Source organism: Egretta garzetta, unplaced genomic scaffold (genome assembly GCF_000687185.1).
Source record: "Egretta garzetta isolate BGI_Z169 unplaced genomic scaffold, ASM68718v1 scaffold547, whole genome shotgun sequence".
Taxonomy (NCBI): Eukaryota; Metazoa; Chordata; class Aves; order Pelecaniformes; family Ardeidae; genus Egretta; species Egretta garzetta.
This window is the reverse complement of record NW_009260174.1, coordinates 536,287-546,750: the sequence shown is the minus strand read 5'-3', so window position 1 is coordinate 546,750 and position 10,464 is coordinate 536,287. Positions and strand designations below refer to the sequence as shown.

Genomic DNA, 10,464 nt, shown 5'->3' with positions numbered 1-10,464 from the left:
CCAAATATGTCAGGTGTCTCAGGTTAAGTGAAGCCTTATTTAAGTAAGTGGAGGGTTCAGAGCAACATCACTGTAGCCAACTTAATAATAAACCCCCACATTACTCTCATTTTAAAGCACGCAAATACCTTCTTTCTTTATTATACTATGGTGAAATTAAAGATTCTACAATTGTACAACACATGTCACGTGTATGCAAACCTTTATGAGCTTCTTGAAATGTGAACGCACCTGTTACAGAAGTGAAAGACATCTTGGAAGTGGTCACCACTGTAATATTGAGTTGTGATGAGGTGACTGATGAAGCTGTGGTGGATCTTGTTGTCTGGCTGGTTTTGGTGGGCTGAGTCGTCAAGGTGACGGACATAGTGGTGTTGGTGGGCTGACTGGTACTGGTCAGATGGGTAGTACTGGTGGACATACCTGGGAAATTTTTATTTGTGATATCACACAGAAAAATACATACAAATAATAAACTATACTCATTGAATAAGATAGCCTTGATCATGCCCAAATAGAATGACAGAGTAACAATGACAATGCCACTGCATGGATATTCAGGCTTGCATGGATATACAGCTCTTCCCCTACGCATTTCCTTTGGAAAGACCTAACTTCTGATTTCTGGGGCTCAAGGTCAGGAATGGTTTAAAGGAAAGGCTGTAAAGAAAACCTGGATAATATCTGATAACTTTTAGAAGGGTCAGGTTTTTTTGGATAACACTAACCAGTTCCATAGAACCACACCTAACTTACAGTATTTTAAAATGTGATAAAATTCTGGATCAAGAGTAACTTTCTATTTGAATCACCCAATTTTCAGACAACTAAGCTTTCTGATAAGAATGGATTTTGCAGGAAAAGGTGCTCCCCCCTGCCCAATTTAATAATGATTTAATCTTTAATTTGCTTTTGAATGAAACACTGGCTTTACTAAGGCTGCATATGTATATTAAATGTACCAGAGAGAATTCTGTATGTATGTTAAACTTAAGGTTCAAGAGGTTTTCCGCATGTGATAAAAGTTCAACTAAAGTAAATCTGCTGGCTTGTATAACTTATTTAGTAGTGAGCTGCCTTGCCAAGGTTAAAACAAAGACTGGAATGCTGTTTCACAAGTTTAATTGACACCTAACATCTTTAACTTTTCCTCTGCTTTTACCTAACACTTCCCCTTCCCTCCTCAGAAAGCAGTAATGAACTGTGCAGAATAAAAATACCACGAAGCAAAATTCAAGAATAAGAGATTGATATTTATAGCAAAATCCTTAGAACCTTAACAGAAGGCAGCCAGCTAGAATGATCTTAAGAACAATTATTTATTTTTCTAAGAAGGAACTAACGAGAAACATGAGCCTGTTACGCAACTAACATTTCTCTAAGCAGACAATATAAGGCAAATAGCAATTATGTGTGAAGGAATTTTAGGGAGAAAAAGCTCCTTTTGCAGGTGTCTACTTCTGTATTTTTTCTATAACATCATACAAGCTGGGTTCACTGTAAACACCACAAAACCTTTTAATTATGAACATTCGAATGTCTGATTATACCCACATTTTCTTGAAATTGTCCAGAACTAGAACGACTGAAGAATAGGTAGTTTCATCGCAGTTCCACAGTAAACTTGATATTCAATTTCTGCTTTTTTTATACAGCATCTAAAATGCTTCAATAGAATAATCTTCCTGTAAGCGTGGTTTAAAACATGAGTAGCTAAGACTTAAGTATCACTGTTTTCAGTACAGATGTGAATATGAAAAACTCAAAAAACCCAAACAATGTAAGCATTCAGAAAGGAACTGGACCACACAACACTTTCCTGAGACATTTAACATTAAAACTACTGAAACAGCCCAACAGAGTCCCCATAGTAATTGTTATTTATTTTCCTATTCTTTGATATTATAATTGTATTGTGCCATAACCCTAGGAAACACTTTGAAATCAGCATTCATTGAGATAGAACAGTTTGGAGTACTATATTCACGTGCTTACCTTGTTACAATTAGGAAATTCAGTTCCTCTATGAAGCATGTGTAAAATACATCAGATAAAATTCAGGGCACATTTTAATACTGACAGGTAAATGTCTATATGGAAACCATCTACAGTTATATGACATGAAACCACACCTGGTAATTGCATTTCTAATACAAAATATACCAAAAGTCAGACAAATCTGAATGCAAGTGTCAACCAGTCAGCTTTCTGGGTTTTTTTAGCCATGATTTCTGAGTGTCAAACTGGCTTGTGTTTCTGAGCCATACAATGGCTAATTGTTCCATGCGTAACATTATTAAATGATGTTACACAAAGATCGTTCTTATCCTCATGGGCATTAAATTACCCTACAGAAAACCTGAGTCAGCACAAAAAATATCCAAGCAGCTATCATGAGGAATTGCAGCTGATTTGCACACTACTTTTCCCCCCCCTCTCCTACCAGCAATCCTTTTTTCTTACCTTATCAAGATTACAGCACTTGGTGATGTAACATTAAGAGTAAAATCTGGTTACTCTCCTACAGACTAATCTTTCATGATGTATTTGGCATCAGTCACTTCAAAACATCAGTGGGAGGCTATCTGAGGCAGCTAGAGAATCTGGGAAGCTGACATGAATTGGGCACCAATCTGTTTTTCTGTGTCTTTGAAAAATCTTACCCTTACTATTTTACCAACAGAGTTAAGATGAAAGAACATTTGCTAGCAACAGCTGTCCTTTTATCTTCTATTTCCCTAATTACTTTTCCCGCAAAAGACCAGCTGGGCTTCATTGAACATCATGCTAAACTAACTCAGACTGCCTGAGTTAATTATTATTTAAAAAGGATGCATGCCAGTAATATAGTTCAGGTTTATAATGCTTTATTTTTAAGAGAGACAAGTATTTTACTTTGTATGTTACCTGTGTTTAAACATTACATAGCTATGCTATACCCATCAATCAAGCTGTATCTAGCATTAAGGTAAGAAGTCTTAGCAGCATGCACTACTCCATTAGTGTTCTAACACAACAAGAATGAACACAACTCAAACTGCACAAGCACCACGCTAACACACAAAATAATTATTAGCAAATGCTCTTCCTCAAATAAATAAACACTCTCCTTTGCACGGAAAATGATTGAATGAAACAGACTTTTGCTTATGTCATGAAAAGCTTCTCCCCCTCCTCCCCCCCCAAAAAAGGCAGAGACTTTAAGCAAAATTAAATGCATATATCCAGTAGTCTTTCTTCTGAAGACATCAAGACACATTATCAAAATGGATGCACATTGTCTGAAAATCTATGAGGTTTCTAACAAAAAAAAAAAAGTCAAGGATGTGAATCATGAACTATGTGAAGCAATCACGTAGTACTTAGGCACAGTACTTGTACCATGCCTAACAAGGCTCAGGCCTCTTTTTACTGTTATTATCCAGGTACAGTAAAGCTCAGACTCCTGCAAGAAACCCACAGTTAGGTTGGAGCGGTGGGCGGAAGGGTTGAGGCACACACAGGGTGGGTGAAACACCTGTGGTTAACAATGGCTTCACACAGGGGGAAGGCCCCACGGCAACAAGGGGATTACAAAAATGTCTCCACTTTCTAAGGCAGACATGCTGAAACTGGTACACTGCAGGCAATGGAATGAGACATTGCACCACTTCCTCGCTATCAAAGGAAGGTTTTTTCAGAGATTTTTTTCTTCTGGTGAGTATTTTATTCTTAAATGAATAACAAGCAACTTCTGAGCATGATAGCTGCGAGGTTATCTGGAGACTACAGAGACATAAAGTGAGAGCTGTATTGGAAATGGAATAACATAGTTGGGACCTTATGATCAGCATAAAACTCCACAAAAACGCAAAGTATCTTAGGGTGGGCACAATATTTCTGCCCTGCTTTCACATGGCTCTTGGCACAAAGGGCACTCTGTTCATGCCTGGAACTAGCTTCGCTTCTCTCGGATACAAAATTTTCTGTGCATCACAGACTGAACAACTGCGTAACATTAATTGTTACCAAGTCTTTACTGATGCAGTGAAATATGCCTCTGCAAGTTCTTCTAGACATTTTTTTAATGTCCTTTTCTAATAATCTCACACTGACATATCCAACAGTTGGAACACTGCAAATACAAGCGGATGCACTCTTTGTGTCCCAGGTTAAGTATCTGCTTTCAAACTCTACTAACTGATCCAATACAGTTATTTCTTCTTTCTACAAAGATGTGTTTTGTAAACACATTACTTATGTTGGAGCATCACAACTGCAGCACTGCTGCCCATGGGAAATCATTCTTACCTACAGTTCTTTTCGTAGAATCATAGAATTGTTTAGGTTGGAAAAGACCTTTAAGATCATCAAGTCCAACTTAACACTGCCATCCCACCACTAAACCATGTCCCTAAGCAACTAAACCATGTCCCTAAGCAAGTTGTATTTGCCAAGTTGTGAAGGAAAGACTGTAGTGGTAGAACGATGCAAAAGTACCTGTGACAGATTGTCCCAGATCTGCTGCTTGTGTCTTGCTTGACCACCACTGCTTTGTGCTGTGAGGTCTGTAAGGGCTATTGTCTGTGGTATAAGGTGCCGTGAGTCTTACCTAAAAGGAAATGGAGTCTTACCCTTGAAACTCAAGCCCCCAGGACTTCATTATACCCTAAATCTATTTACTGTGAAAACCCATTAAACAGATATGCACTGTTTGCACAACCTATTCATCTTTATTCCATGAAAATGGAAGAAGTCTGCTTAGAGACAAAGACGAGCATTAAAAAGACCAACTTCTTTCCATTCTTCCTTGAAGTTTTATTTTGATTCCTGTTTTTCAATGGCACCACAAATGTCATTGCTTCTACTGATGAAGCCTGCTACCTAAACTTGAAAAACAGTACAGCTTCTTTTCAGAGTTGGTTTACATGTTGCCTCAAAGCTCTAAAATGATAACGCCTCTCTCAAATACATACTTTTGATGGATATTTCTGTAGAATTTGGTATGATCTGGGGTAGGTTTGGAGCTAGCTTCTAGGTTCATAGTAATGGACAGATGAACAGGTACGTACCTACTGCAGATGTTGCTGTAGATTGTGTGGATGATAAACCAGTGACACTGGATAAACTGCTATTTTCTTGAAGGAAAAAAGAAAACAAGAAAAGAAATAGTATTAATTTTCATTTTAATTTACTATAATTAAAGTACCCCAACACAATAATCTCCTCAGGGTATCTGTGTTTGTATGCTACAAATGGGAATAGAGCAGAGAGTATTCCATCCCAAAGCAGATGGTTTTATTCCCCTGCAAAATGCTTCCAGATCTCAGTTCAACAAGAACATAGTTACACCGTATGCATAGCAGTGCCCAAACGGTCTGCATCTGAATTCGTTGTATCTCCTCTTTTTGTTCTCTTCTACTTCTACGTCATGCTCTCTTCCAGTTACTGTTCCAAGCCATACTGTCACTGACTTTCTTGACCTACTTAAGCACTGTTTTTTTTTTTTTCTAGTACCATTTCCTGTCCCTCAATCTTTACTTTCATTTTGCTGCATCTCTATTACAAACTGGGCTTATGCTAGGAACATACTGTAGTCATCTCAAGTAGGGACAGACCTATACCTGTGAAACAGCTTTCTGTTGGGCTTATGCTCTCTCTACACAAAAAGATCCTAAGAACGTACTTGTTTCCAAAGACTTAAAATGTAACCCATGTCTCAGTCTTAACGCTTTTGTCCCTCTCTCCTTTCTTTCACTTCTACTTTTTCAGTTCTCTTCCCCCCCCTCCCCCCTTCCAAATCATGTTACTTCTAGGCTCTTAGGCACCCTTCCCACTCTCACTTCTGTCCTCATTGCTGCACCCTTCTTCAGTATTTCTTAGAGGTTAACAGTCTCTTCCTCCTGGCAAAGATCTACTGGGCTGTTTGGTAACTCCTGTTCCTGCCCGTACTTCCCTCCCATTGTTCTGCACTGTTGTCTATGTCCATTCTGTGATTATTCTTTTCTCTGAAGTAACTGATCTTTCACAGCATCCTCCCACGTTGCTAGAGTTATGCGCCTTGCAGCAGCTCTACTGCTTTTTAGAATGGCTGGAAAACAAAGTGTGTAACCTCAGAGATGACGAGAATAGCAACACAGCTACCAGAATCAAGAAGCAGGCCTATTTCCTGCTGTTCTTACCACTGGAAAAGTGTAGTCTAAAACAGTCTGGTCAACCCTCTTTGCAATTGCAGACATATTATGAGCAAGCTCAGGTTTAAGAACAAATGCAAAAAATTTACAACTTCATACCAGCTACCAAAAAGAGGGAAAAAGAAACTACAGAGGGAATTACTTTGCCTTTTCTTTGGTATAATCATAGCTAACCAGTCCCACCATTGCACACTGCACACACAGCCCTTATACTGACATACCTGGGATATTAAGTTGCAGATTTAATTGTCTTTGAGAAACAGTCTACGATTGTACAATTACAAATACATTCTTTCTTGGATATGTTGACTTTATACCAGCATAAACCATGGATAGGCCTGGGGCTAAATCTTTCCCACACTGGCCCTAAACTGTAACCAGAACACAGCTTTGGGTTTCTCCCAAGTTCTGAGTGCTTACTTCTGCAACCCCAGGAACATGTCTCGATGTGGACTGCATGCTCATACAGGTGAAAAGCAGCCAGCTATACTGCCTGGAATTTGGGTGTGAGTCAGTGATGCAATTAACAGAAGATAGAGTGAGTCCATGAGCAGAGTACTAGCTATACATCCCACTTGTTGGCCAACAGCAAATGAGACAAGTGAAGTAGTACAGGGCAAAAATGACTCAAAGGAATATGCCTTTTGCATGGCACATGCTTAAAGGTGTACAGCTTAACACAGTCAAAATGAGATCACGCTAGGAAATAAATATGTACTTTAGCAATGAGCTCAAGCACAGTGGACTTAGAATCCATTTTGATGTTAAAAATCAAATGAAAAAGTGCCTTGCCTCTTTCTCAAGAGCACTGAATTCTAGCCCAGCACTTATTGAGCTGGTGGTTCTCTTTTCAACCAATTGAAATTGATGTTGGCAGCTATTTCTAGTTCTATACATAATTTTTTCCCATTTTATTTCTCCTCTCTCTGTTGCTCTGAGGCACCCAAGGATATGAGGATTGTGTTCTACTGTTCCTCTTAAATATCCTTAATTGTTGCAGAATAGAGTACCTCCCTCCTGCCCTACAGCTGTTCACAATTCAGTAAAATAAAATAAAGGGCAAACTATTACAGGACAGTTTAAGGCATACAATAACACATATTGCTTTTCTCGATGCTACTGAGAACAGCAACAGAAATGCCACGAGTATTACCTTGCAACTTATGGTCTGGACCCATACCAATGGATGTAGCACTGCTGGAGTTGTTAGTCTCTTCATTTCCTACATAAAACCCAAGAAGAATAAGATAGTTTTAGGTGCTTTATTGCTAAGAAGCAACAAAAAGCCCAACCAAACCAGCACCTGTCACTTGCTTTGGGCATATAAATGACTAAACTACCATGGACAGGAGTTAGGTATAATGATATAAAAGCATGGTACCACAACAGCCTGCCCTTAGCATGTTAAAAATGACAACATTTGCACCATCCAACTATAAAATGAACTGGAACTCCTTCCCATCCTCAGTTTTATCTTCCCCATCATCACCATCACAAGTTCTCTTCTTCCTTGAGATCAAAGGGGACTGAAAGAAGAGGTAGAAAATCAGGCACCTTCTGTCAGTAAAAACATATGACCTGCATCACCTACAGCAGAAGGAAAAGGATTTCTCATGTAAATCTTTTCCAATAAAGTCTGCAAGGCCTTTGCAGGCAGATGGGGGCTTGCTGCATGGACAGCACAGTAAAACAATAAGCTCCACTAAGAAGCTGCATTACTTAGTTTGGGACTAACAGCATGTTAATGCATCCACTGAGCATTTGGCAGGTGGGGAGATCACACCTGTAGTGAAATATCATCATACCCTAAAGACTAATCGAGGCCTGATTACTCTGTCCTCAGGCCTGGTCTACAATCAAATGGTAAAATTTAAAGATAAACCAGAGAGAATGAAGTCTTGCATGCATACGCATGCAAGAGGATCCCTTATAACAGTATTCTGCTAAAGGCAAGCAAATAACCTGAACTAAGTATCACAGAAATAGGGCATTTTCTTAGTAGTTATGAAACCTCAGCGAAGATCTCAGAATGATAAAGTTTGCAACTACAAATGGCAAACCACTCACTGTATCTTACCCCTGCAGTATCAAGACTGAGGGCAGCACTGCAAGATATGTTAAGACTGTTTAACTGGGTAGCTTAGGGAAAACAAACAAAAAAAGGAGGATGGGACACAGCTAAACTAAGCTTCCCCAGGAAGGACCCGCTCCTGCAGAAAGTGGTCTACATCAGAGCTGGTTCCCCTGCATTTAACAATGACCTGACTGAGGAAGCTAAGTCAACAGAAAACGACATTACCCCCCTCCCCAATAACACGCAATGCGTTTTTCTGCCTCAAGGAACTTGATGAAGTTCAACAAGGGCAAGTGTCGAGTGCTGCACCTGGGGAGGTCAAACCCCATGCACCAGTACAGGCTGGGGGCTGACCTGCTGGAAAGCAGCTCTGCTGAGAGGGATCTGGGAGTCCTGGTAGACGACAAGCTGACCATGAGCCAGCAGTGTGCCCTTGTTGCCAAGAAGGCCAATGGCATCCTGGGGTGTATTAAGAGGAGTGTGGCCAGCAGGTCGAGGGAGGTTATCCTCCCCCTCTACTCTGCCCTGGTGAGAGCCCACCTGGGGTACTGTGTCCAGTTCTGGGCTCCCCAGTTCAAGAAAGATGAGGAACTCCTAGAAAGAGTCCAGAGGAGGGCAACAAGGATGATAAAGGAACTGGAGCACCTCCCCTACGAGGAAAAGCTGAGGGAGCTGGGCTTGTTCACCCTGAAGAAGAGAAGACTGAGAGGGGACCTCATCAACACATACAAATATCTTAAGGGTGGAAGTCATGAGGATGGAGCCAGACTCTTTGCAGTGGTGCCCAGCAACAGGAAAAGGGGCAGTGAGCACAAACTGAAACATAAGAGGTTTCAGTTGAATATGCGGAAGAACTTCTTTACTCTGAGGGTGACAGAGCACTGGAACAGGCTGCCCAGGGGGGTTGTGGAGTCTCCTTCTCTGGAGATATTCAAAGGCCACCTGGATGAAGTCCTGTGTAACATGCTCTAGGTGAACCTGCTTTAGCAGGGGGGTTGGACTGGATGATCACCCTTGCCATTCTGTGATTCTGTGAACCAGCAGAAGGGGTTCCCTGTAGGATTAGATGAAAGAGAGGGGCAAGAACCAAAGGCGGAAGGGAAGCCAGGGCTGTATTTGTCCTAGTTCAGATAAGCTTGGACTGCATACCCTGAAAGACGTTAAGGACCTTATCTGGCTTAAAGATGTGATTTTTTTTTCCCTCCTCAAAAAAACCCCAAACATTGATCAGTTTCTTAATTTGGATCACAAGCAGTTGCTCCAGAACACAAAGACATCTTAATATGGGTACTGCATAAGCATAGGCCACATCAGAACACATGGCAGTGAATGGGACAGGTGAGAAAAAGAAAATCTTGAAGGGACACCATTCCCAAACTGTTCTCCATCCTCAGACTCTGCGTTTGGATTTGAAGCCGCGTGTATCACTGCAGGGACAGGAGGAGACTTCAACCAGGGAGGCAGGAAGGACTCCTGGGTTAAGGCAAAGGGAAAAGCAGCACATGCTTTTATGCAGCGATGGCTCTGAGAACAGCTGAGACTCATTTGAGACCACAGCCTGCACACTGTGCAAATGGCCCAAAGTGAAACAGTGAGGGTTTCTGGCCTTCCCCAGGGAGCAGAAGTGCAGGGGTTAGAAGTCTGCGCTGACCCAGGTGCACACGTGCAGGCGTCAGTACAGGAAGGAAAGGGGGAGAAAGCTGGCAGCCAGCTGCAGCGCTGAAGGTCCTGCACATGAGCAGAGGTAAAGCTCTTTCGGCCACAGGGTTAGTTGCAATTTTGGACCTACAAATCTTGAGTAGAGAAACTCTGTGCTGATGCTTGTTCCCACCGTGATCCAGAGGAGAAAGGGGAGGAGGAAAAAAAAAGGGGGGGGGGGATCTCCTTGTCTCCTCGTTCATTTTTCATGATGAAGAAGAACCGAACCAAGGAAATACCCAACTTAAAACAATGTGCCGAAGCACCACATACTGGAAAAGGACAAGGAAAGGGGATCAACAACATTTTTGTCAGACAACTTTGTTTTCCTCTGTTTAAGGTCAGGCGCAGATGCACAGCTAAAAACAGAACTGCTTGTGGCTGGCCAGGGTGTATCTGAAGGCAAGTGTGCTTCCTGTGAAACGCCTCGGCACAGTTTGGTACGCCGAGCGCTCCCAGGACCTCTTGTGATTTTGTTGCTCTAGCGTGTAAGAAGTCATGAGTTGGAGACCATTTGGA

General features: G+C 41.3%; 1 protein-coding gene across 1 annotated transcript in view; it reads right to left on the bottom strand.

Annotated features, from left to right (window-relative positions):
* TMEM123 (transmembrane protein 123) overlaps nt 1-7,389 on the bottom strand; it is a 12,859-nt gene extending 5,470 nt beyond the window's left edge. Inside the window, exons 1-3 of the mRNA XM_035897165.1 lie at nt 7,327-7,389; nt 5,052-5,117; nt 232-423 (exon numbers count right to left, since the gene is read on the bottom strand). Of these exons, the coding sequence (XP_035753058.1) occupies nt 232-423; nt 5,052-5,117; nt 7,327-7,351 (283 nt within the window). The 5' untranslated portion in view covers nt 7,352-7,389. The remainder of the gene's footprint in view (nt 1-231; nt 424-5,051; nt 5,118-7,326) is intronic.
* Nucleotides 7,390-10,464: the final 3,075 nt, after the last annotated feature.